At 46.1% G+C, this 27,883-nt stretch overlaps 1 protein-coding gene across 1 annotated transcript in view; it reads left to right on the plus strand.

The window, feature by feature from the left end:
* The first annotated feature begins 2,915 nt into the window (after positions 1-2,915).
* Positions 2,916-27,883, plus strand: part of LOC121046430 (cholesterol 7-desaturase nvd-like) — a 49,277-nt gene continuing 24,309 nt past the window's right edge. The window contains exons 1-3 of the mRNA XM_040500655.1: positions 2,916-3,003; positions 3,657-3,845; positions 4,426-5,015. Of these exons, the coding sequence (XP_040356589.1) occupies positions 2,916-3,003; positions 3,657-3,845; positions 4,426-5,015 (867 nt within the window). The remainder of the gene's footprint in view (positions 3,004-3,656; positions 3,846-4,425; positions 5,016-27,883) is intronic.

The following is a 27,883-nucleotide window of genomic DNA, read 5'->3' on the forward strand; positions in this document are numbered from 1 at the left end:
CATCCGTGCGTCCGCACTGCTCGGCAGCCGAAACACTACTCTCCACTTAGCTACTAAAGCTTTTTTTTTTTTTTTTTTTTTATTGCTGAGCTACTGAGCATATGATTCTTGCCTATGCTAAACACTTATTTATTTCTATTGAAAAAGTCCTATCGCATTTTGTTCTTTATTCTTTTTCTTATTTGCTGCCTCAAACTTTATGAACTTGCTGTCACACATGGCACTCCTGCCAGGCACTGCCACGAGTTATTTTCTTCATGTTTGGAGCCACGGCACGCTCTCTCCGCCAGCGAAATAGCCGTTTTGCTAACCAAGCGAGACTATCCATGTCGGCCATTGGTCGTGCAGGTCTTGCCTTACGGTTCGACCAGCGCATTACAGTAACATCGCAGAAGACAAGCGCATGCGCAGTTCGTACCGGAGGACCCATCGTACCGTATCGGATGTGCAAAAACGGTTCCCTAAAACTCTCTAATAAGCCACGCCCTTGGTTTCTTAAGCTGACAATGACCCTAGGTTAACTCGTGTTTATAATTACACTGATGTTCGATTGATTCCTAAAAACTAAAAAAAAGACAAAAAAAAAACAAATCGTCTTTGTTTTTATATGAGTATATGCTTATTGTATCGGATGCGAATGTCTTACTTACATAGAATGTGGAAAAAAAGCCTCCGTAAAATTCTAATAAGCCACGCCCTGAGTTTCGTAAGCTGTCAATGGCCATGGGTTAACTCGTGTTTGTAAATACATTGATGATCGTTTGACGCACAAATACTAAAAAAAATGAAAAAGATGAATTTTTTTTTTAATGTGACTATAGGCTTACCGTATCGGAGGTGGTTACCGTATCGGAGGCTCATGTCTTACCGCACTGAATGTGCACAAACGGTTGCCTAAAACTCTCTAATAAGCCACTCCCTGGGTTCCTTAGCTGACAATGACCATAGGTTGACTCGGGTTTGTAATTACAGATGTTCGCCTGATACACGAATACTAAAGAAAACAAAAACAAATCGTCCACCTTTTCTATGTAAGTAAATATATATACATATTTTGTATTACCTTTAAACAGCCGCGGACTGTAAATACAAAATGGAATCAGCGCGCAAACAACGAAGACACAAGGAAGAGAAATTGACAGGACAAGCGCTGGACGATGAACCAACTCGCCTGCATTGCCACTTTGATTCGGACTGTAAATTGCGTTACTGACTTTTTATTTATTTTATAAGAGTTTTGACAATCACGCGCCTTACGCTGACTTTAGCCACGGTTCGCGAAAAAATTAGTCCAAATGCTCGATGGTCTACATTTTATCCAGTGTCAAAAGAATCAAAACAAAAAGTCGACAGTTGAACTTTCTGTTTTGTTTACTAACCGCATTCATACACTTTCATTTATAATAGTTTGTATAAATAAGTATGCAGCAAAGTGTCTCGTTTACGATATTAACCACCGAATTTAAAAACCTCACTCAAACTGCACTCAAACTGAAGGGCCCCTCCACTTCCTCCAGGAAGGCGCAAGGGCCGGCGCTGGCCAATCGCGACGGCGGATCCGTCCTCGCGATTGGCCAGCGCCGGCCCTCGCGCCTTCCTCGAGGAAGTCGAGGGGCCCTTCAGTTTGAGTGTAGTTTGAGTGAGGTTTCTGAATTCGGCGGTAAGCTAAAATATGCGTTTTTTTTTTTTTTAAGACGGATAAAAATAGGGAAGGTACTTAGATACACCCGTTTCCTCAAAGGGGCCCTGCAACAACTTTTTGACTGATTTTTAATTTGCACCGATACTGAGCGCACTGAACGTAGTAACTAATGAAACATTTATTTTCTCAAATTTCGCTTTATTTTAAAAGTTATAGGCAAATTAGAATTACAAAAACAAGCAAAAAATAACCTCCTTCATGACGTCGTAGGTCCTGGCTTGACTGGCCGTGAACTAGAGGAGGGATAGTGAGCTCATCGAACGCTCACGGCTGCCGCGCTCCGTGTCGACGGCTCGAGAGGGCGCCACTAAAGCACGTGTTGGATAGGCTGTACGAAGCGGGCGGTCAGGGCGGCTCGCATTGCATTTGCTGTACAATTACTGATTAATTTGGCATAACACTTCATTGGCCACAAACGACAGCAAACACGGGGTAAACATCAGTTCAGAACGGGAGCCACTTCGCGCTGCCATACCGCCGAATGGCAAAATCGCCAGCCGAGCCCGCGCCGACAGCCTTCGGAACGCTCGGAATCGGTCGAATCCTCGAGCCGGTATACGACCGCAGCGCCGCCGCGTACATCCGGGACCTTTCTACGCACGCCGTTCGGCGGCGCCTCATCCCACTAACCCTTTCTAGTATGCGCCGTTTTTTTCCGCCGCTTGGTGGTGGGTATGTCGACGGGTCATTTCTTGTCCCCGTGCTTTATAAACTGCATTTGTTTCTTTTCTGATCTAAAATACTGAACAAAAACTATTTTCATACATAATTGAAACGGTTCGCAACACTTACAATTTGTATCTCGACTAAAAAAAAAAATATTTTAGTGGTTCTGACCAGTAGTAAGCCCAGGACCAAAGACGTCACATATCGCACGCCAACGCGGGTCGCCCTTGTAGGTGGAGGAGGTTCCCGCGTCGTCCGGTTAACATATGACGCGCTGATATTTAGTTACTCTCTCCGTGCCCGCTGGCTTGCCCGAACCCCAAGAGACCTGAAAACTGCAAAAAGGTAGACGCTTAAATATGATTGCAGGGCCCCTTTAAGCGCATGCGATTGACTCCTAGAATAAGAATTTAATAATTGTCTCTCAAAACGAATAATCCAAAAGGCAAACAGCTTAAAGACTTTAAAAGAAAGAGTCGGTTCACGTCTCGTGGAATTTGTTTTCTCCTGACAGAAGTCGGAACGTCGAAGATACATCCACGGTAAAATGCCTCCCGTGTTTCCGAACGGCTGGATTCCAGTTGGCCTTTCTTCCGAGGTTGAACCAAACAAGGTTATATCTCTGAGTGTCATGGGTGAGTAATCTGCTGCCGTCTAGAGAACTCAACAGCTCTCGCGTCGGCTCCCTCCGTGCGAGTTTGAGAGAACGCGTTCACGTATAGGATACAAGTTTCCGTAGTTTCCGGGCGGAGATAATTGTGCCACTCTTCTTGTCGAACCAAGAATCTAGTCAGCGATGAAGGGGAAAATCCGATCCCAATGAGGACGTCTAAGGAGCGATCTTGCGATACGCAGGACGTGACAAATCTTGCACAACTTGTTACCGCTTCTCGGATATTGTGATTTCAAAGTTATCTGATAAAAAAAAAAGTCTAAGAATTAATTACGGCCCCAGAAGGGCTAACATAAAAAGCCATGCAGTGGACTTCTTTAGCTTTCAGGTATTGTATAATAGTGCGATTCACGGTTCGAATTGATACGCACTACTGCGCCAGCGCTTTTTCATTTGCATGGCATATTTATCGTGTATCGTTTTCAGAATGCGAAAACGGTCTGCTAAAACTCTCTAACCTTTGACTGGAAAACAGGGAGCATACCGGAAACGTTTCACATTCTCAGCCACTCAGGAACGCGACGAGTGGGTCGTAACGGCCGACCTGTAGCCACTCAAAACTTGCAAGCTGTAGAACACTGTCCGCACAACTCCGTCTGGGCATCGGCGTTGCAGGACTCGAGCTGGTCGCGTTCCGGACCAAAGACGGCGCGGCTCGAGTGATGGACGCCTACTGCCCCCACCTCGGTGCCAACCTGGGCGTAATGGGCCGCGTGGTGGAGGACTGCATCGAGTGTCCCTTCCACGGCTGGAGGTTCAGAGGAGTGGACGGGGTCTGCGCTTACGTGCCTTATTCCAGCAAAAGTATGTCTTAAGCTTTCTCTCACAAACTATGTTGGTATGCGATGTCGCCTGTGTGATCCTGCTGGCTCAAAAACGCGGCTTGCGGCTGCAGCCAGGGAACATCGCACGGTTTTTTTATCAATTACACCTGAGCAGCAATAATGTGTGATATATAATTCCCAGGTAAAAAATTTTTTTATAATGTCACTAATAAACATAGAACACATAAGATCATATAATGTAGAAACTTATATGCACGCCTTACATACGCATTCTATTATTTATATAAGCTCGAATATGTTTAGTGAACATATCTTTTTTTTTTTCAATAAAAAAGCGTCCCATTCACTTCAGATTCTCTAATTCTTATTTATAAAAAGAAAAAGGAATAAAACAACACGTCATAATTTCATAAAAAAAACATTAAAAATAAACGGCAACAGTTTTTCAAAACCGTTGCGACAACTCCCATATCGATTTGACAGATCCGCACCTCTAAATATTCTCTGTATTCAGTCTCATTGACCAGAGAGTTTTACGTTCTCCCACCCCCCAACCCTTTTATTGCCGGAATTTTTTTTTTCTTTTTCATTCTAAACAGCGCCCGAGTTTGCGAAGGTCAAGACGTGGCAGGTCACGGAAGTGTACGGGCTGGTACTCGTGTGGTACCACGCGGATGGCGAAGATCCAACCTGGGACATGGTCGAGGAAGAGAGCTGTCCAATCGGCCGACGGAAGCGAACTGGACTCTGGGAAAGACGGGTCTACGCCCACATTCAGGACATCGCGGAAAACGGAGCTGACGCCAGTCACTTCAACCACCTGCACAAGGCCTCGACCTTCGTCGGGCCTGAGCAGTACTCCCGCGTCTCAGGCGACTCATGGGCATGCCGCGTTCTGTCGTTCGAATACGATGTCAAGTGGAACGAGTGCGGTGTCAAGACCACAGCCACCACTGACCTGCATATCAAACTATTTGGAAGAAAGTGTTTCACGTATCAGATATATTTCTGGCAGTTGGGGCCAGCCGTAAACGTCGTGAGGGCCAAGGGTGTTTACGGCGATCTTCTGTACGTTCTCTCCTTCACTCCGCAAGGGCCACTTGACTTGCGTATAGCCATTCAGACTTTTGGAGACACCAGTCTTTTGTGGCCAGCGCGGAAGTTTATGGAGAGTGCAACGGGAATCATGGTAAGTCGTAAGACTGCTGACTGGGCGAGTTGGTAGTTCGTGTAAATTAGCGTTACAGCGCACCACAAGAGAAACACTCCAAACACAGACACACTAAAAAAATATACGCTGATTAGGCGCTGACTCACAACTTATGGTTTGTATTGTCTTCTTCTATGCACGAAGAACAACCTCCTCTTTTTCTATGTTCTAAAAACAAGATGGCGACATCAAATGCAATTACAAAAATAAAAAAACGCAATAAAATATGGGAAAAAAGTATTATAAAATAAAAAGTAAAGAAAAAGTGAAAGCCGTTTACAACTCCCTGTAACACCGAATTAGAGCGCAGCTCTTGAGGAGGAGGAGGGAAGAGTACTGGGAGGGTGAAGTGACCTGGGGGGGGTCACGGGACCTTGGGGGGTCACGTGACGATGCCGATGATGTCATCAGTGACGTCACTGATGACGTCATCAGTGACGATGACGATGTGGACTCCGATGACGTCATCAGCGATGATGACGATGACGATGCGGATGTCGGTGACGTCATCAGTGACGTCACTGATGACGTCATCTGTGATGATGACGATGGCGATGCGGCTGCCCCCCGAAGTCACGTGACACCCCCAGGTCACGTGACCTCCCCAATGACGTCATCGTCACTGATGACGTCACCGGCATCTGCATAGTCATCGTCATCATCCCTCATGAGGTCATCAGTGACGTCACTGATGAACTCACCAGCATCCGCATCGTCATCGTCATCATCACTGCTGACGTCACCAGTGACGTCACTGATGACGTCACCGGCATCTGCATCGTCATCGTCATCATCACTGAAGACGTCATCAGTGACGTCACTGATGACCTCACCGACATCCGCATCGTCATCGTCATCATCACTGCTGACGTCACCAGTGACGTCACTGATGACGTCACCGGCATCCGCATCGTCATCGTCATCATCACTGATGACGTCATCAGTGACGTCACTGATGACCTCACCGCCATCCGCATCGTCATCGTCATCATCACTGATGACGATGACGATGCGGATGCCGGTGACGTCATCGCTGACTGACGTCATCGGCGAGGTCACGTGACCTGGGGGGGTCACGTGACCCTGGGGGTGGTCACGTGACCTGGGGGTGTCACGTGACCGGGGGGGGGGGTCACGTGACCTTGGGGTGACCTTGGGAGGACCTTGGGGGGCCGCGTGACCTTGGGATGACCTTGGCTACGCCGACGGCGACGCCGACGGCGACGCCGACGCCGCTCAAGCCGGGAACGGGCCCCTAAGAGCTGCGCTCTAAAAGTGAAAGCCGTTTACAACTCCCTGTAACACCGAATTAGAGCGCAGCTCTTGAGGAGGAGGAGGGAAGGGTACTGGGGGGTGAAGTGACCTGGGGGGGGGGTCACGTGACCTTGGGGAGTCACGTGACCATGCCGATGATGTCATCAGTGACGTCACTGATGACGTCACCAGTGACGATGACGATGCGGACTCCGATGACGTCATCAGCGATGATGACGATGACGATGCGGATGTCGGTAACGTCATCAGTGACGTCACTGATGACGTCATTTGTGATGATGACGATGACGATGTGGATGCCCCCCCCGTAGTCACGTGACACCCCCAAGGTCACGTGACCCCCGCCGAGGTCAGGTGACCTCCCCGATGACGTCACCGGCATCCGCATCGTCATCGTCATCATCACTGATGACGTCATCAGTGACGTCACTGATGACCTCACCGGCATTCGCATCGTCATCGTCATCATCACTGATGACGGCATCATTGACGTTTCTGATGACGTCACCGGCATCCGCATCGTCATCGTCATCATCACTGATGACGTCATCAGTGACGTCACCGGCATCCGCATCGTCATCGTCATCATCACTGATGACGTCATCAGTGACGTCACTGATGACGTCATCAGTGATGATGACGATGGCGATGCGGATGCCGGTGACGTCATCGATGACGTCATCGGGGAGGTCACGTGACCTCGGCGGGGGTCACGTGACCCTGGGGATGGTCACGTGACCTGGGGGTGTCACGTGATTCGGGGGAGTCACGTGACTTCTGGGGGGTCACGTGACCTCGGTGGGTCACGTGACTTCAGGGGGTCACGTGACTTTGGGTGTCACGTGACCTTGGGGTGACCTTGGGGGCCACATGACCTTGGGATGACCTTGGTTACGCAGACGGCAACGCCGACGGCGACGCCTACGGCGACGGCGACGCCGACGCCGCTCAAGCCGGGAACGGGCCCCTAAGAGCTGCGCTCTAAAATAAAGAATTCTCACTGCTGATGCCTAAGGGACCTTTTGGTTAAATCCTCAAGCTCCCACTGTGAGAAAGTAAAAGATGGCCCGCTGACACACTTGTCTTTGTCTTTGTCTTTGACACACTTGTCACTGTCTCCTTTGATATTTGCTCCCTCGATAATCTCCTTGGTGAGCTGAATGGGGCTACTTCCCAGCACAGTGCAGTTGCTCAAATACGCCGAACACCCACAGTCCCTACAGTGTAGTCCAAAATTAAAGCTATTTGTAATAGTGTGCGTGCAAAATTTGGTGAGTGAATTTTTTTGACATGATGCGACGCCCCTTTTCACTAGTTTAGACGCTCCTCCCATTCCACTCATCCCACTCCAAACTAATGAAGAGGGCGTCGTGAGGATGCGTCTAAAGAATTATATCACTAAATCTTGCACGCACACAATTCAAGAGAGCTTCAACTGTCAAGTGGCAAGGTTCAAGTCCGGAGAATACACTGATTCGTTATTGACGTCGGTGGTTGAAAGGCTCCTTAAAGAGATAAAGCAAGGTGATGGCGTGAATCAAAACCCCAGGGACAAGCCAAAAAGACCGGTAATATTACCACACATGCGTAGGCTCTCTCATAGCCTTAAGAGGGCAGCGAATAGAGTTAACGTAGACGTAGTCTTTTCAGCCTTAAAAAAGCTCTTCAGCATGTGTAAAAAAGTAAAATCGACTTCAAATAACACCATAAGTTGCACCAAGAAGCACAAGACGAACTTTGTTCCCTGTGTAGAAGGTGTAATTATTTCTTTCCCACTTTCCTGTAGGCGAGTGTACATAGGACAGGCTGGTGGTGCCTTAATGACCGCCTTCGTGAGCATGCCAACAATGTCGTGAACGCCAACTCTGGACATTTGTGACTACAGTGTAAGGACTGTGGGTGTTCGGCCCTTTTGAGCAAGGGCACTGTGCTGGGAAAGAACCCCAATCAACTCACCAGGGAGATTATTGAGGCAGCAAGTATCGAAGGATGGATTGACAAGTGTGTCAGCAGGCCATCTTTAACTCGCACACAGAGGGAGCTTGAGCGTTTGACCAAAATGTCTCTTAGGCACCAGCCGTGAGAATTCTTCATTATTCTTTAATTTTTTTTATGTTTCATATTTTTTTCTTAAATGTTTGTGTTTTTATTTTTTTAGTTGCTTGTAATGTCGCCATCTCGTTTTTAGAACACAAAAAAGAGGAGGTTGCTCTTTGTGCAAAGAAGGAGAAGACCATACAAACCATGTGTTGTGAGTCAGTGCCGAGTGAGTGTATATTTTTTAGTGTGTCTGTGTTTGGAGTATTTCTCTTGTGGTGCGGTGTAACGTAAGTCAACATGGTAAGTCTTAATTTAGATTTGTCATTAAGATGGTAATTGTTTGGTATTATTTTATTAAACGACATATTTCCCGAGTGTTTTTATTCTTCCAGATTTCTTTTAAAAAAGCCGTGAAGGCTACACTTATGCGGTATGCGCAGGTGAGTTATATGGCAAGGGGAACATAGTATAGGGAGATAGTCGCAACTGGCAGTCAGCTAATTCAGTAAAATTTGTTAATTCGCTTTTTAATTAGTGCAAATAGACATATAGTTTTAATTAGAAACTTGCTGAGCATCATCGAAAACCAATAAATCAACTCTTTTTAGAAGGATATAACGCCGGGGCAGCATTTTATGGCTTTCTGTAAAACGCTTCATTTGGACGAGTTTCTAGATTTCGGTTCCTTTTCGGAGTGCATACACGCGCCCGCGGTCCTGCTCCGCAGTGGCTGAGACGCGCAACACACATGCGCCCTACTTCGCTCCATTCTACGAGGGGAGGCGAGGAGGTGGATTCGCGCCGCGACCACCGGGCAGCAGGACCGCGGGCGCAAAGATGCGCTCTCTTACGAAACCGAAATCTAGAAACGTGCCCAAATGGAGCGTTTTTACAGAACGCCGTAAAATGCTGCCCCGGCAGTATATCCCTCTAAAAAGAGTTGCTTCAGTGGTTTTCGATGATGCTCAGCAAGTTTCTAATTTAAACTATATGTGTATTTACAGCAATTGAAAAGTTAATTAACAAATTGTACTTAATCAGCCGACTGATAGCTGCGACTATCTCCCAACACTGGGTTCCCCTGCCCGTATACCTCACCTCCACAGACCGCATAAATGTAGATTTTTCGGATCTTTGTAAACAAATCTGAAAGAATAATAAAAAAAAAAAACTTTATTTTCATTACTGTTTCTTTTTTTTTTTTTTTAACAGCACACAGTGCTGTCATACACTGTAATATGTGGGCCCACATTATTAAGGTGTTGCAGTATGCGACACAAATACTTGCGCTTCTAATGTTTACGACTGACACACATCCCGTAAGTGCCTGGAAAAATATTTATTTATATAACGAACGCGTTGCTAAGATTAACAGGAGCAGGAAAAGCTTTGAATCTAGGACAAGATGGCGGTCTTATCCACTCGGCGAAAAAATTATATTTTTTCTAAATTTTGTAATTCTGGTATCTACCTAATATTCTACGGAAGAGGGTCCTCCTTTAAAAGGTACGATTCACTCACATACTGTGCTTCTGTGGCGGTAGCTGCAATCCACTCCTGCTTCCTTTTTTATCACCAACCATTTACCGCACTCGCCAGACCTCGCCCCTCAACATGTTCCCCAAGATAAAAAAAGAACTTATACTGTTTATTTATATTTTTTTATTTTTTTTTTTTTTGTAGAGAAAGTGGACAGCGTAGGGGTTTTCGGGGCGATAGCGCAATTGACTATGTGATATGTTTTTTTTTTTTTTTTTTTGAGGACCTATTTCAGATTCTCTTTCACGTTTATTCAAACACTGGATCATCGTTGGGCAAGTGACATGACCTTGGTGGGGACAACGCTGAGATGCAACCATAGTTGATTCACCTGAGCCCCCTCGCTCTGAGTCAGAACTTTCTGGGACGTCTTTTGAAATGCCCATTGCTTGATTGCAGCACGGAGAAGCTTGGGGTTAGAATGATAACAAACTTGGACAAGTTGATTTGATATACTGCTCGCCTATTCTTCTACAGCTGGACCGAGACATCATCGTTTGGAATCGAAAGGCCTTCTTGCAGAGGCCTCTTCTCGTAAAAGAGGATCACGCCATCCGTTCCTTTCGCAAGTGGTACTCCCAGTTCTACAGTAGCAAGAGTCTCACGTGGCAAGAAGTGAAGGAAAAGACCCTTTACTGGTGACGACTGCGCTAGGACATGCATAGATAACCAAATAATTGTACAGTTTTTCCGCTCAGAAAAAAAGGAGGATCAGTTAGGGTGAAATTAAAACCTAAATTAAGCTGCAAAAAAAAAAATAACAGGAAACCATAAAAGACGGCGTACCTGTCTGACGAAGCCCTAGCTAATTTTGACGTGCAGCCAGTGAAGTACAGACAAAATACATAACAGTGCGGGAATCGGGAAAATGTATAGTTATACTTTAGCTGTGTTCACCAATCCCTTTTCAGGATAAGGTTACACCTAAGAAATCGTGATATCGTCCTGTGTATTTTCCATTCTTTCGACGTTTTGACGATTCCTTTCTAACCCAGTCTCAGGTTAATTAAACATGGTCTACATGTGTTGATAATTTCCGATTGACAAGGGGCATGCGTTGTGACTCTCCGAATCCGTGGAAGTCTTGGTATGTGTCTTAGGGATTGACACCAAAAATAGAAACGTTCTTGTTTGAGGATTGCACAGATCGTCAAGAAAAATGTTCCTATATAACTAAATGAAACAGACCGCTCTGTCCTTCGTTTTGAAAAAAAAGATTACTATTCCTACCTACAAAAGGGAATGAGAGATTTTTATTTTGCGTCTACCCGTTATAACTACGATTCACTTTCTAGCTACAGGAAACGTTAAATGATCTGATGCTGTGTACTTGAAGAATAAGTGCCCCTACATTTGCAAATCCGTTTCCCATGTGATGTATATAAAAATATGCTGATGTTTTTATTTTGTCCTTCCCCTTTGTTGTTTTGTCATTGCCTTCACAAATCAGGCTCTGATCCAGCAAATTACAATGTTGCTATTGCATGGTTTATAGCATTCTCTGGCCTCTTACGTGATATCATAACAATGCTTCTACTTAGAAGAAAATACAGGAAGATTCATTGCTGGAGTCTGGGAATGCGTTAGCATGACCTTTGGAAACGCCACACATGCCCCTCTTTGGGAAACACTAACGTTTACCCCTTCACTTTTTTTCTTTTTGGTGTTCTTTTTTTGTTTCGTGTATTTTTCGCTGCCTTTTTTACGTCTTTAAGGGGTCAGTGTTAGCGTTTCCCAAAGGGGAACATCTGTGGTGTTTCTCAAGGGTCATGCTAACGGATTCCTTAAGAATCGACCAATAAATCTTCCTTTAATATTTTAACCTTTTTTTGTACTCTGCCTGTCAGGGTACGTCGACGCTCTTGGAATTTAACTACCGACACACATCACAGCACACGCACCACTACTACGGATACACAGGGCGAAGAACAACCGGCGACAGGAGAGTGGCAACTGAGCACGTCCGCATTCCACCGCGCCGCTGCGCAACACCTCCGAGATAGCAAAACCGTAGTGCTGAATGAAATGGCGTCATCAAAGAAGGTCAACGCTGGGCACAAATTGGACACGACGATTTCATTAACGTTCGGCTCAAACTTGACTCGAAGCCGAGAGCTGACGCAGCACTCGTTTCAAATCTGTGTCCAACGTTGGTCCTCTCTGGTTAAGCCGTCTCATTCAACACTACGGCCTCGTTATCTAAAACGTGTTGTGCGGCGCGCCCTCCTCTCTGGCTCCGTGGCAGCTGTGCGCGTGAGTTTGCCGACAACGGAAGTGCTCGTTTTGACGTGAACCTGGGTGTGTCTGTCAGTTTGTCAGCACCGGGAGAGAGAGGGAAAAGCTGACTCGTTCTCACGTCAGCGCTTTGTATACCAATGGGAGCGCCGCACGCGACAATTAACAAACGGAAAACACCACTTGGTTTTCGTCAAAAGGAGCGTTCTAATGCTAACATATTAAAACAATCACGTCGAAGCGAAGAACCTACGTCACTAAGAGGGAGACAAACCTGAAGACCCATATCTTATAGAAGCATCTACCTATGATATATTTAAATCGTTTGCATTTATGACGCAATGTACAAGGCAAAAAAAAAAAAAAGCAGAAGAGGATGCGAAAGGAGAAGATTCATATTAAGAATAGCGCAAAAAAGACAAGACAAAAAGATGAAGAAGCACACAGGACAAGCGCTAACTGGCAACTAAAGTTTATTGATTGCTTCCAACTTTGCTATCACCGTGCACGCGCTTAGTGTCGTCTCAACAAAAACACGGCGTACCGCCAAATCAGCAGATACAGCCCGCCCACCGCCTGTTCCAAAAAGTCAGCAAAACAGATACGTCACCCCGCCGCACAATCCAAACCAGGAAAGGAATAGAAAAAACGCCGCGTTAATATTAACAAGTTAGATAGTGTTAATGAAACTGTACTCTTTCGGCTGCATATACACCGATTCGACTCTTATGCAAACGTCTTTCTCACAAGCATGTATTTTTGCCGCCTCCAGCAACTCTCGTTCTATCATTCCTTTGTTGCGTCCCTCCACCTGCGCACCGTCCAGTGTGGGGGAACAACCACAAGTTTTACAATGCCCCGGCAAGTGGGAACCGTAATTGTTGCCAAGAGAAGCCGCATGCTCTCGAAGTCTATCATTTAAGCAACGTCCCGTCTGCCCTATGTAAACACGAGCACACGTTAAAGGAATCCTGTAAACCACCTCAGTGGCTCAAGGCACGAACTTTGCGACGTGTTTTTTGCTGCAAAAACGGGTGTCTCCACTTTCGGTCCGCTTACCATAGCGCACAATTTTGACAATCTGCACGGGGCAATGAAAACAACGTCCACGTCGAAGTTAGACGCTATCCTTTTCAGATTGTGCGACACCTTATGAATGTAAGGTAGCACTTCAAGATTCTTTGGCTTCCTCTTAGGTAAAACGGAATAGCTTTTCAACTTTTTTAGAGGGGATTCCGCAACTCCCTGTATTAGAACCGAGGGAAACGCAGAGTGTTCCAAGCGAAGTGTCTGGAGGTCAAAACTGTCATTAATTACATGCGGACAGGACTTCAACAGTGCTGACCGGAGACACAGCGAGGCGATGTCCCTCTTTATCAATTTAGAGTGGGCTGAGTCAAAATCCAAAAGGGCCTTTTTGTGCGTGGCCTGTACATCCAGCACACATGGTCAAGGGATTTAAAAGACAACCGGACATCTAAAAACTGTAAAAATCCTTCCAACGAAAGTTCGTAGGTGAAATGTAAATCTTTAGAAGATCTGATAAAAACCTCCAGAGTAGTCTCGACTAGGGAGACCAGGCTTTGCTCTGCAGGAACAGCAACAATAATAATAAAATCGTCGACGTACCTACAAACCTTCACAATGGGGATGTCAGCCAACTCAGGCAAAACCGAGCAGTCAAACTTGGCAAGAAAAATCTCACATAGTACAGGCTCCACACTAGACCCGATACAAATGCCACGCCTCTGCACGTACACCTTGTCCTCAAAGCAGACAAGCGTCCAGTTTAGGTAGCAGTCCAACACTTCCAGGAAGACATCAGCCGTAACCCCACACGCATTTTGAAATGCAAGAACGCCCGATGTCTCAATAAGTTCCCGAACAGCAACCAGAAGTTCGTCGTGTGGAATTGAATAAAACAATTCCTCAGCGTCCAACGAGAAAGCGTTGTTGACTCCAAATAGGCCCTCCCGTAGCACGTGGATGAGGTGGTCCGAACCGCTCACGTTGTATGGGTCTTCTGGGATGAGGTTACTCAGGTGCAGCTGCAGAAACCTGCTCACCTGGGCCTGCAAGCTGTCTCTCTCTGTGACTATGGCTCTGAAGGGGCACTCAACGTTGTGCGTCTTTGCCGCAAAGAACATCTCGGGACATCCAATTTGCAATTTCTTGCACGCTTCGCCAAAGCCTCGAGGTTCAACTCCTGCAGCATCTTAACCGCCCCTGTCTGTGCCCTAGCCGGTCGTGTGTCTGCTAGTTTGAAGTTCTTGTTGATGGCCGGCATAGCTTTCTCCCCAAATAATTTGTTTGGGAGTACTTCACAGTACTCTCAAACAAATTAATTGGAGAAAGCTATGCTGACTATGCTTTCTCCCCAAATTATTTGGGGAGAAGGCATAGCTTTCCCCCCAAATAATTTGTTTGGGAGTACTTCACAGTACTCTCAAATAATTTGTTTGGGAGTACTTCACAGTACTCTCAAACAAATTATTTGGGGAGAAAGCTATGCTGGCCATCAGCAAGAACTTCAAACTAGCAGACACACGACCGGCTAGGGCAAAGACTAGGGCGGTTAAGGTGCTGGAGGAGTTGAACCTCGAGGATATGGTTAATTCTCGTTCTTTACTTATTCTTTTCCGAACCAGAGAGATATCTCTCAAATATTTACTTTCAAGTTTTTTCCGCCAGATGTATTTCTGGCATTGGTGAACGGAGGTGAGTGACATGTCAAGTGAAAGCGGGCATTTCCAACATTTACAGAATAGACGCCATTGCGTCTACGGGAGTAGGGCGGCGTCTAAGGGTGTTTTATTGCCACTCCGCCTTTCCTCGATATAAACGACGCAACTTCGAAGTCTCAGTTCTTTATCTACGGATCTCCTGCTGCAACTTTGATCTGAATTTTGTGGACCTACTACAAGGGATTCTCTTGTGACAAACAAAGAAAGGTAAATCCCGTCATCGGAATCGGCTAATTCTAGTAGTAATTGGGTGTCGGTGGCCGCGGCGTGACATGAAAAAATAACTAATGCTTTTATAGTTACTCTTTAGATTGGTGATACAATTGCATGAATTATCACCACAAATACTAGGTGCTAGCTATCATCACAAGTGCTGTTATATTTAAAGCGTATTCACAAGAAATAACAATTACATTTAAATTTAAATTTTATACATAAAATTTCCGCTTGCTCTGCCAAAATATTATTTGATCTGCTCGAATTCCCAAACTATTTAAAAATACAGATTCTGTTTATCATCTGGATTTTGTGCAAAAAGTGTCACTTCTGAGTGTGACGAAAAGCCATACACGAATGCCAGGTCAACACAAAGCATGCATATCTCATAGCAGGCAATGCATAAGAAATACTTGGTGCTTATTATTCATACATAATAATAACTATAAAAGATTAATCTCAGTCAGCTAGATTCACCAAGGGGCTCAGTGGACCCTGGACCCTGTACCATGCGATACGCAGTCCCACGTCTTTGTTCTGGGGCACAAGAAGGAGATGAAAACAAGCACAAGCAGCTGGGCTAAATATCAAGGAGGTTAGAAGTACTAGGAGGGGGCACGTTGCAATATTGGTGAAGCCTAGTCATAAAAAGTTTAAACGATTTTGTGCCCAGCGTGACCGCAGATCTGTCTGGTGATTGGTGCGCGTGACATGTCACGTGTGAGATGGATGGTTGATTGTAGAACGACCCCTTCCAGGCTTGCGCGCGCTCCGTCCGGTAGGTTTTATCAGATCGAAGGCTAGACTGTGGTGTATTCTAGTACCCCATAGCAAGACCAATGCTAGCTACGGTCACGTGATGTGGTCACGTTGGCATGGTAAGTGAGGAGAGTAAGGAGGAAAATGAGAAAGAGGCGAGGCGTCAAGGGAGCATGGCTTGTGGAGGCTACGCGGCCGACGTCATGCCCTCTCCTACCCTTCTATTCTCCATGCTAAATATGATTTGCCGCCGACGATCGCATGAGCACGCGACTGTCTGCGTCAAGAGATACTTAGTACTTCATACTTAGGCCGCGGGTATCCATCGGTGGCGAGGCATACTTAGTTCAGTCTACTTCGTCCACAGGCAGCCGTCGGTGTCGAGTCATACTTAGTCCGCAGGCGACCGTTGGCGGCGGTTCCTACTTGGTCCATCATAATGACTCCGCAGGAGACCGTCTGCAGCGAGTCAAACTTTGTCCAGCATACTTTGTGAGCAGGCGTATATATGTCGACCGCGAGTTATATTTAGCCCAGCGTGCTTAGTCCACAGCCGACCTTGGGATGCATCGGAGTGATTCTAGCATGTTTAGTCCGCAGGCGACCGTCGATGGGAATTCATACTTAGTTCAGCTCATATTGTCCGCAGGCGACTGTCGGAGGTGGGTCATAGGCTTAAACCAGCATGCTTATTCCGCAGCCGACCGTAGGGACGCACCGCAGTGATTCTAACATACTTAGCCCGCGGGAGATCGTCGGTGTCGTCGTAGCATACTTATTTCAGCATACTTGGTCTGCAGGCGACTGTCGGAGGTGAGTCATAGTCCACAGCCGACCGTTGGGATGCATCATAGTGATTTTAGTGTACTTAGTCCGCAGTCCACAGCCGACCGTAGGGATGCATCATAGCGATTTTAGCGTACTTAGTCCGCAGGCGACCGTCGATGGAAATTCATGCTCAGTTGAACATACTTATTCCATAGGCGACTATCGGAGGTGAGTCATAGGTTTAGGGCTTAGCTTAGCGTGCTTAGTCCACAGCCGACCGTTGGGATGCATCAGGGTGATTCTAGCATGTTTAGTCCGCAGGCGACCGTCGATGGAAACTCATACTTAGTTCAGCATACATGGTCCGCAGGCGACGGTCGGAGGTGGGTCATAGGCTTCAACCAGCATGCTTAGTCCGCAGCCAATCGTAGGGATGCACCATGGTGATTCCAGCATACTAAGTCCGCGGGCGAATGTCGGTGTCGTCGAGGCATACTTAGTCCAGCATACATAATATGCAGGCGACCATCGACAGCGAGTCATACTAAGTCCAGCATTCTTAGTCTGCAGACGACCGTCGGTGTAGAGTCATGCGTAACCCAGCATACTTGGTCCGCAGGTGACCGTTGGGGCAAATCATACTGAGGCTATCATACTTAGTCCACAGGTGACTGTCAGCTGCGAGTTATGCTTAATGCGCAGGCAACCGTCGGCGGCGAGTCATACTTAGTCAGCAGGTGACTTTTCGAGCCGAGTCATACTTAATCCAGTATGCTTAGCCTGCAGGCCGACCGTTTGAATGAATCCTACTCATTTTATCATATTTAGTTTGCAGGCGATTGTCGGCGGCGAGGCATACTTATTTCAGCATAATTAATACTCAAGTTACCTTCGGCGGCGAGTCACAGTTAGTCTAGTATACTTAGACCGCAGGCGACTTTCCGAGGCGAGTCTCCGCAGGCGACCGTTGGGATTAATTATAGTGCTTTTAGCATGTTTAGTTGGCAGGCGATCATCGGCGGTGAGTGATACTTAGTCTAGCATACTTAGTCCGAGGCCGACCATCGTCGTCGAGTCATGCTTAGCTTAACATACTTATTCCGCCGGTGACCGTTTGGGCGAATCACATGGAGTCTGGCATACTTAGTCTACAGGTAATCGTCGTCGGCAAGTCATATTTAGTTCAGCACATATGTCCCGCACGTTACTGTCGGCGGTGATGGATAATCAGTCCAGCATACTTAGACCGCAGGCAACCGTCTTCGTGCGCCGCAGCTTTCCGCAGCTTTCCACGCGGAATCAGGGCATCACGGAGTTGATCCTAACGTACCAAGGGATAGCACGGCAGGAGAATGACGTCAGAACTTCAGGCAGCAGTCAATAGAAAGCGTGAAGGTTGCAATAAATCTCCACTTTTTGCGGTTATACTTCGTTTACCACAAGTGCTTCCTTGCAATTCAGGGGCAATAATAATTGAAGACCCTACACGCACCCATAAAAAGCAGAACTCATGTACAATGTCTGATTAAAACATGCTCGTGACACAGTTTACTCTCCAGTTATTTTAAATTTGTGTAAATTATTATGTTAATCCCAGAGAACACAAGAGTGTGTCAATTGAGCAGCGCATTTGAAACCATTTTAACCTCCCCGTAGCCAAGCATAACAAATCACTGGACGCACGCATAACGCTCGCACGACGCGTTCTGTGCTTTTCGGGTGCATCAAGTTTGTTATAATAATTATATTTCCACATGTTGGCAATGTTGTACAAAAGGTCCCCGTTTTTAGGAAGTTCGCGTCAACAAGGCCATTGGTTGGTTAAGTGTTTAGTATCAGTCACTTTTCCCGGAACGATTTCATTCTTTTGTAAATTTATTTCTCTGTGCTCTGTTTTGTCTACCGAAGTGCGTCAACGCCACCGAAACCTTTTTAAAATATCTAACTGGCCTCCAACCCGTGGTTTCTACTTAGCGCACCATGATTCCGAGTTCATAAATTCTAACCGGCACGTCCCCAGCCTTAATCCCAACCAGATACAAGGGATCGACACTCGTGATTCTTAACCGCAAATAGCAAGTTAGGCCACTTTATTTTGATTCATCAATGTGCATGCTAAAGAGTCTCAGTCGTCCTTCACAAACGATTTTGTTCTGTCAGAACTGGCCAACGTTCCAACGATACATTTGCGACGAATCGCAACCCACATTTCAAGACAGGCTGGATCCCGCTCCTTCTCTCGCCCGAGTTGGAAATCAACACGGTTAAGTCCCTAAACGTTATGCGTTAGTGAGTTAAACACACAGGTTAAAATATTCTGCTTTAATCGCCATCTCTTCTTTGAGCAGGCCAAAGCACACGAACCTGCTTTTTATAGTTACTTCGCGAGCACTGCAATGTTAGTGTGACTAAGGTTCCTTGAACGTTTCCACGAGCGGTGGGTTTTAATGTGTTTTTAGTCCCTTCCTCTTTCGCCTGATTAGGCTGTAACTGTAGTAGGCAGCAAATCGCTGCAATTATGGTGGCGGCACAGCAGTAGGCGGACACTGCAGATCTACCGTCAGCGAGACAAGGGAAACTTCCGGCTTTAAGGACACGAGTTGTCTTATGACGACAGCAACAATTGCGTACAATCGCCTTCATCGACGTTTCTACGAACAATCGAGGACAATCTCCAGGATCGCGTTCATCCACAGCTCGAAAACGACTTAGGCCTTTGGCCCAAGTTCTGCCTTCAAACGACTCTTCAACCCCCGAGCTTCTGGCGCTAACTAGAAAAATAGCATACAAGGCAAATGAAGATGTCCGACCGCGCTGAATTGATAAATGTGTCCGCTCTTTGTGCCATTAATACTCAGCCTACACATATATATGACCCTCGTCCTCTGATTTCCTTTTGGCGGATAATAACTTTCGAGCTAACGTGGCTGTTAACAAATGATATTTTGTATTGATGCCGGAAAGGCACTATAATAAAAAAAAGAAGAATTTTAAGCAGCTTCAAGTGTCTCAAAAACAGGTAGGTGATTCCACCAGAGATCAAACCTGCAGGTCCACTCAACATTTTTTTTTTTTGTGATTTTTTATGTGATGCACACAAATTAATCGTACGAAACTGAACTTTTTTTCTCGAATACGTGTTTTCACTACGAGAAAACAAATGTTTCAAAATTGCGCGACGACCCTGCTCCCACCGCGGAATGCACTACTTCCCACATTTGTGGTCCTCTGGAAGGCAGGTAAAAAGCTGTAGCCCAAATATGTTTCCTGTTTCATGTAGTACACCAAAGGTTTAGTCAACGGCATGCAATTATTATGTCCTTTATGAATTAAAAAAAATATATATAAAAAATTCATAACTTTAGACCTGGCGCAACAAATACAGTAAATTTCGGGTCTTCTACCTCAAAATGTGTGGCATTAGCGACTTTAAAAGCTATACATAATATAGGCCAGGGCATCTAAATTACACCGGCAAAATATGAACTTCCAATAAAAATCGAAACATAGAAAAATATTTTGAAAAAATACATTTTCCGAAAAAAAAAACTTATATTGAAAAACAAAATAAAAAAAACCCGGTCTCGCTTTTATTATAACTCTGTGGTACAACTCTCCTTAGGCCAGGCAACCAGGATGTACACAAACATGTTGCATCATTTGTGTGGTACAAAAGTTCTGGGCAGTCAAAGCGGCGTTTGCTAGGCGTCTTGATTTGGGCGTTTTTCGCTGCACCCCGCCAAGTTTTTTTTTTTTTTTTTTTTTTTTTCAGGAAGGGTAATTATTTTTTTTTGCCGAAAATAAGAAATTTATGTGTTGTAGGTTGTTGTAATAAAAAGAATATTTCCAGATTTCGTTCCTTGTGGTTGTTTACGTGCACTAATGAAAGTTTACGCTCCTTAATCGCGCTTGGGCTTCGCACGTCTCGTTTATTAAAACTGTAGGGAATAAAAGAACGACGCCTCGGGTACAAGGCTACGGGGCGCTTATGTTATGACGAAGCCAAGAAGGAGGTTTGCCACAGGGTATACGTGGTTCGCAGTCGCTGTCGCTATCAGGAGCGAATAAGATATTTGAGTTCACGTTTGCCGCATGTCAAACGTACAGATCCCCCTTGGCTCCGCCGTAACATAAGCGCCCCGTACCTTTGTACCGGAGCCGTCGTACTTCTCTACAGTTCTAATATAGAAATGAACGAAACTCGAGTAGACTTCAGCCTAACTCCGGCACGAACAGTTGTTCATGCGGTTGTTGTTCCGCATGAACAACTGTTCGTGCCGGAGTTAGGCTGAAGTCTACTCGAGTTTCGTTCCTTGCGTCTGAAAACGTAACAACGATCTAAATAGTTCGCCAACGCCTCCCCTTAAGGAATATTTGGAGAATCCACAACTTTGGGCGCATCAAGGGGGATTACTGCGACAGTTCAGCTAGACTATTTTACAATGCGCGGTGACAGAGTTGGCGTCGGCGCGTCAGTGATCTTATCTGGACGTTTGTGTGTTTGTGCGAGTATGGCCAGGAAAGGCACAGATGCAGAGGTTCACTGCACGTGAACTTTGACTCTGCCTGGTTCGCAGCCACAGGCGTTGGTCGTCAGCGGGGGATCTCCTCGGTCGCAACAGCATTGCGAAACCTTCGGGCTTCAGTTCGTTTGGCGGCGCAGACGAAGCAACGGGAGAGGCGACAGACGTCGCCGGTTGTGCACGCAATGCATGCAGCACGTAGCTCACTCAGTTTTTTGCGCCGATGACCTCGGCATTCACAAGAAGAAGATAACTTCCAAGAGAAAGTTTCACAGTGTCAAACGTCTAGATGTTGAATTACTGCGGACACTGCATGCTACCAGGATCTGGTAATTTTAAGGATACAGATCTGCAGGTCTGCCAGCACCGCTTTGGGGCGCCTGAAAGTGCTCCAATCCTCATCGACCGGCACACCTGACGAAATCAACGAGAGATTTCTCCAGAAAGAAAAAGAGCTAATATCCTTATCTGCCGGCGCGCCTGGAGAAACCTACAAGACATTTCTTCAGGAAGAAGCAGTCAATAACCTAGCCGGGTACGTACAACTTTCCAATGCTTTTCCGTTTTAAGCCAGCATTTTCCATTCGAAAGCGGCTCAGAAAATTTAATGAAAAGAGAAAAGGGACAGAGATTGAAAAGAAAGTGTTGACAAAAATACGTGCAAGTTGAAGTATCGCCTATGTACTTAAACATCAACGTATTTTTGTCAACACTACCAATAAAGGTTCCTCCCTTGGTTGAATGGATAATGACTGCCCGGCGGTTTCTTGCGGCGCCAATCGTTTGATGAGCCTTGTTCGATGGGTGATCACAAGAGTGCGACAGATGCGGGAGGACTTCGTCTAAACCGTTTATTTGTGTGTGACGACCTATTCTACACAGTATACAAAGCAAAGGAAATTCGCCGTCCTCCAAATTAATCCAAGTCTAAGCCAGATAGGGTCTCTCTCTCCCCCGTCATGGGCTTTTGAAGACGCTGACCACTTCACTCTCGGGTGAGGATCAACCAATCCTTTCAAACTTTTGGTGGAGCCACGTGATATCCACAGTCTAATGGTTGGCAAGGGGATCGATACACATTCGTTAACTTGCCAACGGACTACAGCCAACAGCTCCGTAACTTCGTCCGTGCATCCTGTTGCAGACACAGCGGCGCCTGTTCGAAAGCCCCAGGTTGAAACCCAAGAAGCCCCCGTAGAATGCGCAAGCCTCCAGATTCAAAAGAAAAATAACATTCCTTCCCGAGGGGTCATCCTGATGGGGGAGACACAGGAAGATGCTCTCCAGGGGGCCGCGTCGGCGGAAAGGCCCACGCGGTCTCCCGTTAGAAAAACAAAACTACACAAAACGACCGGGGATGGAGCATCATACACGCCGCCAGACAAGGCAACCGTCCCCCGGCCGATCGAGAAACCAGCCGTCTTTCCCAGAACCCTTACACTACCTTTTCAATCTGTGCCTGTTTTCTCCACCCATTAGATTTTCCGAGCCGCTTCCGAATGGAAGATGCTGGCTTCAACTTTGGAAAGTTGGAAGTACCTGGTCAGGTCATTTACTGCTTTTCTTCTTGAATAAATGTATCATTGGTTTCATCAGGTGTGCCGGTCGATGAAGATCGGAGCACCTTCAGGCGCCCCAAAGTGGTGCTGCAGACCTGCTGGTCTGTATCCTCCAAATTACCAGATCAGTGTAGCATAGAGCGTCCGCAGTAATTCAACATCTAGACGCTTGACACTGTGAAAATTTGTGTTGGAAGGTATCTTCTTCTTTTTGTAAACACGGAGGTAATCGGCGCCAAAAACTCTGAGTGACTTATGTGCTGCGTGCATTTCGTGCACAACTGCGACGTCTGTCGCCTCTCCCGTTGCTTTGTCTGCGCCGCCAAACAAATTGAGGCCCGAAGGTTTCGCGATGCTGCTGCGACCCAGGAAACCCCCCGCTGACGACCAACGCCTGTGGCCACGAACCAATCAGAGTCAAAGCTCACGTGCAGTGAACCTATGCATCTGTGCCTCTCCGGGGCATACACGCACAAACACACAAACGTCCAGATGACATCACTGACGCGCCGACACCAACTCTGCCACAGCGCATTTGAAAATAGTCTATCTGAAATATCGCAGTAATCCACCTTGATGCGCCTAGAGTTGTGGATTCTCCAAATATTATTTAAGGGGAGGCGTTGACGAGCCGTCATATCTAGGTCGCTGTTACGTTTTTAGACGTAAGGATAAGGAAAGAACCGCATAAACAACTGTTCGTGCCGGGGTTAGGCTGAAGTCTGCTCAAGTTTTGTTTATTAGAACTGTAGAGAATAGAGGCACGACGCCTCAGGGTACAAGGGTACGGGCCGTTTATGTTACGGCGGAGCCAAGGGGGATATGTACGTTTGCCCCGCGGTAAACCTGAGCTCTAATGTCTAACTAGCTCATGACAGCGACAACGACCCCGAACCACGTATACCTCGTGGCAAACGTAGATGAACCTCCTCCTTGGCTTCGCCGTAACATAAGCGCCCCGTAGCCTTGTACCCGAGGTGTCGTGTTTTTATTCGCTGCAGTTTTAATAAACGAGACATGCGAAGTCCAAGCGGGATTAAGGAGCGTAAACGTTCATGAGTGCACGTAAACAACCACAAGAAAAAAAAATAAGAATAAATCTGCAATTATGTTTTTATTACAGCAAGCTACAACACAAATTTCCGATTAGTTGGAAAACAAAAATTACTTGTAAAAAAACTTAGCGGGGTGAACCGAAAAACGCCGGAGTCAAGACGCCTCGCAACCGCCACTTTGACCGCTCAGAACGCTTGTACCTAGAAAATGATGCAACATGTTTTTGTACATTCTTGTTGCCTGGCCTAATGAGAGTTGTACCCCAGAGTTCTAATAAAATCAAGACCGGGCTTTTTTATTTTGTTTTTTCAATATGGGTATTTTTTGAAAATGTGTTTTTTTTAAATATTTTTTTGATGTTTCTGTTCATTGGAAGTTAATAATTTGCCGGTATAATTTAGATGCCCTGGCCTCTATTATGTATAAATTTCAAAGTCGCTGATGCCATACATATTGATGTAGAAGGCCCGACAGTTAGTGTATTTGTTGCGCCTTGTCTAAAGTTTTGAATTTTTTATATATTGTTTAATTCATAAAGGACACAATAGTTGCATGCAGTTAACTTAAACTTTAGTCTACTACAAGAAACAGGAAACATTTTTGGCCTACCACTCTTTACGAGCCTTCCGCAGGACCGCAGAGGTGGCAACTAATGCAGTCCGCGGTGAGAGCAGGCCGTTGCTCAATCTTGAAACATTTTTTTTTTCTCGTAGTGAAAACGCACTTTCAAGAAACAAAGTTCAGTTTCGTGCAATTCATTTGAGTGTGCATCACATATAAAAAACAGAAAAATAAAAATGTTAAGTGGACCTGCAGGTTTTATCTAGCTCTCGTGGTATCACCCAGGTTCGGGTGCAGGCATTAAAGCTCTGTAAACGCCGTTCCTTGACACAATTGGCCGGAAACATCAAGAAAACAGCAGGGCTTCAGCTTTAGGTGTTCTTCAGGTTAAAGACCGACAAGCAAGCCTTTCCATTACGTACCATCATCACTGAGTGAGGCAGATTGCAGCGCCAGATGGCTAGCTTTCTTCAAAAACACCCATCCGGTTTTCGAATTAAGGGCCCCTTTTCAGACAGATTTTCTGAAGCAGTGGTGGAAGCTTTAAAGAGCATTGATTTCAACATCCACTCTGTGTTCAGCGTTAACGTACAATACCCTTTTTATTCCCTTCTACACAAAGCATTACTGGCCTCAGTCAAGTCCTGTATTGAAGACCAAGGGGAGCTTTCCTTCATGAACTCTAGTGGTTTGTCTTCAGAATATTTTCTGGAACTTCTACAATTATATCGAAACTCTATGATCGTTAGCTGGAAAAATTGTGCCTCTTTACGACGACAAGGTTCGTGTGTAGGATCATGTGTGGTCCTCATGCTTAGTCATATTTTTCTAGCGAGGGTTGACGGAGAAATTGATGGTGTTCTGATCGAATCACAAGTGTCAACGGTGTTTCGATATGTTGACGATTTGTTTTGCTCGTGTATTCCAGTTTTGCTGAATGTGAAAATGTATATAAGGTTATAAAAGTATTTTCCAGGTGTGGCGTTGGTCTCAAGTTAACAGTTGAGAAACCTTTGGAAGTTTCAATTCGTAGATCTTGCGTCATCTCGTCACACAAACAATACCTTCTGGAGCTTTTCACTTGGTCAAAAAATAGCATCCCTCATTAAACGTCAGCACATTTGAAAATTTTTAATAAGGGGGATTGCGATTTCCATAATTCGGGCTGCGCTTACGTAGTCCTGCTTTCAAGCTGTTCCTGATGGTTTTAATACACAAGGGGATATATTCCATTCCTCGGGCTTCTCATCACAGGTTTTAAACAAGGTGGTGGGGCCTCTTGATATGTAAGATTAAAAGGATTCAGCGAAGGAAACCCATACATCATCAGAAACGAAAGGTAGCTGTTTCATACATGCACAAACATTGCATAACTTAAAAATAGGAGCCAAAACGTACGATGTGTCTTTTGGTGTTTTCAGCTCCTCAATGTATGGCGCAAATCTGTTCCAAGGGTTGCTCGATAGCAGAAAGCCTTAAAAAAGCCAGGTGCCACAAACGCCAAAGCAAATCCTTATGTGCCGTGTTCAATTGGCGTTGTGTACAAAATCCCCAGAACGTGCGGTAGGAGCGATGTGGGCGAAACCGGCCGGTGCCTGAATTATCGTCGCCTTAACCATGATCGTTCATTGAAATCTGCGGCGGGGGATCATCATTCCGCACATGGTAATACATGCTAGTGTTCTCGAATCTTTAAAGGCACAGCAGTAATTAGACATTATCTAGACAAGACGACTCGCGAAATCTTGGAAGCGCATTGCATTATTAGCTTGGGGAACCGCTGCATTAGCCACCCACGGGTGATACTGCTCCAAACAGAAACTTTGTTTTTAGATCGGAATATGGGGCAAAGACATCTTAGTTAGATGGTGTTTTGTCGCGTGTTACACGCTCTGGCACTGTTCTCTTCTTCCTGTCGTGTTGAATTTCAGTTGCGAGTCACCACTTGTGTGATGTGCATGTTCGTTTTCTCTGTCCATGCCTCTTGTGCGCTTGTTCTGCTAACTAAACTATGCAAATAAGACGGCGTACAACTTATGTGGATATTTTGAAGTCACGCATGAATTGTCTTCTTACGGATATAGCTTCGGATCAAGCGATAGTTTTATGGCATCTTAATGACTGCCACATTTATGGCCCCAGCTACTGGCGTTGCAGCTCGGTATTTGCTGAAAAGAAAGCATCCGCTTGATACAGTTAACGTAATTAAAATAATTTTAAACAGCAGTAGGGCAATTGGTTGCAAAAAATATATTTTATAACAGCTGCAGGCACGTTGACGGCAAGGGTGGCGGAGGTCTCCAAGACATGGGGGGGAGAAGGTATTCCACTTCTCTTAAAAGGGCCCTCTAAAGACATTTGTGTTTCTCACCTTTACATTTTATTACATCATTAGTGGTTTGGGCTGCTCTGGGAACAATTAGTGGCCACAAGATAATAGCGTATCATTTTGTCACGAATGATAGATATGGAGGCGGCGAATAAGTGGAGAAACTAAACGTTTTAATAGGGCGAGCTTGTGTTCAAAACAAAATTGAAGAAAGTTAGCGTCGCAATTGTCGATGACGATGAGACAGCAGGACCGAGCTGTGGGGCGAGACTGACCACGGACCGCCACGCGGAGCTCATCTTGTACGCGCATGGCTTTCTGGAACATTCGGCGTACAAGGTTCGGCGCGTAGAGCATTCGGCAGTTTGATACTTTAGACCCATGTTACGGATAAAAAAAACAGGACGCGGGATGGCCAAAAAAACACGTTTTTCGTTTAAGGCTCGTCAAATTATGAGGCGCTGGAGAAATGCAGCCTTCTGCGTTAAGTCCTTATTTCGAACTCTTTTTGTTCGCTTTCCGCCCATTGAAAAGCATGCGGGAAGGGCCTTAGAACGCACCTGGTATTGCTGCGCCGCAGCGTTCTTCCGCAAGATAAAGTTCGTCTGCATTCCTCGCCGTCACCATGGCAACGAACGCCGAATGAATGGAAGCACGCAGGGTACCGCGGCGTGAAGCTAGCAACAGCTGACGCCATTTTACGAAAGCCGCCTGCTAGCCAAAGCCGAACGCGGTGTGTCAGATCAACCGCCTCTGCCGGTGCGCCGCTAGCAAAGACGACGAAGCTGAGACACGCCGACGGCGATCGAGCAAGCAACAACACCGCTGGACGACTGCAACGGCGGCGTTTATTCGGATCAAAGGCCGCCTTTGCCGGTGCGCCCCTAGCGAAGACGACGAAACTGAGGCACGCCGACGGTGAATACGCGAGCAACAGCACCGCGGGACGATTGCAACTGCGGCATTTATTGGGATCAAAGGCGCGAAATAAGCAAGAACAATTTTTATTTGAATCATAACACGCGATATCCAAGTTGGGGACCACATACCTCTGCTGGGTCTTTCCTGTGAACTTTTTACAGAGACGTGGGGTGCCGCATTCAAAACACAGCTCCGTTTGCAAAATATGGGGGTCCTGAAAAGGGCCCTTTAGACCGCTACCAGAACCTATGACTGACGCAACGAGCACTTGACGAGCGGTTGGCGCATAAGTCGTCTTTGTGCACGCAGTCGGGCGACGGGC

Source organism: Ixodes scapularis, unplaced genomic scaffold (assembly GCF_016920785.2).
Source record: "Ixodes scapularis isolate PalLabHiFi unplaced genomic scaffold, ASM1692078v2 PGA_scaffold3__209_contigs__length_174095766, whole genome shotgun sequence".
NCBI classification, from domain to species: Eukaryota; Metazoa; Arthropoda; class Arachnida; order Ixodida; family Ixodidae; genus Ixodes; species Ixodes scapularis.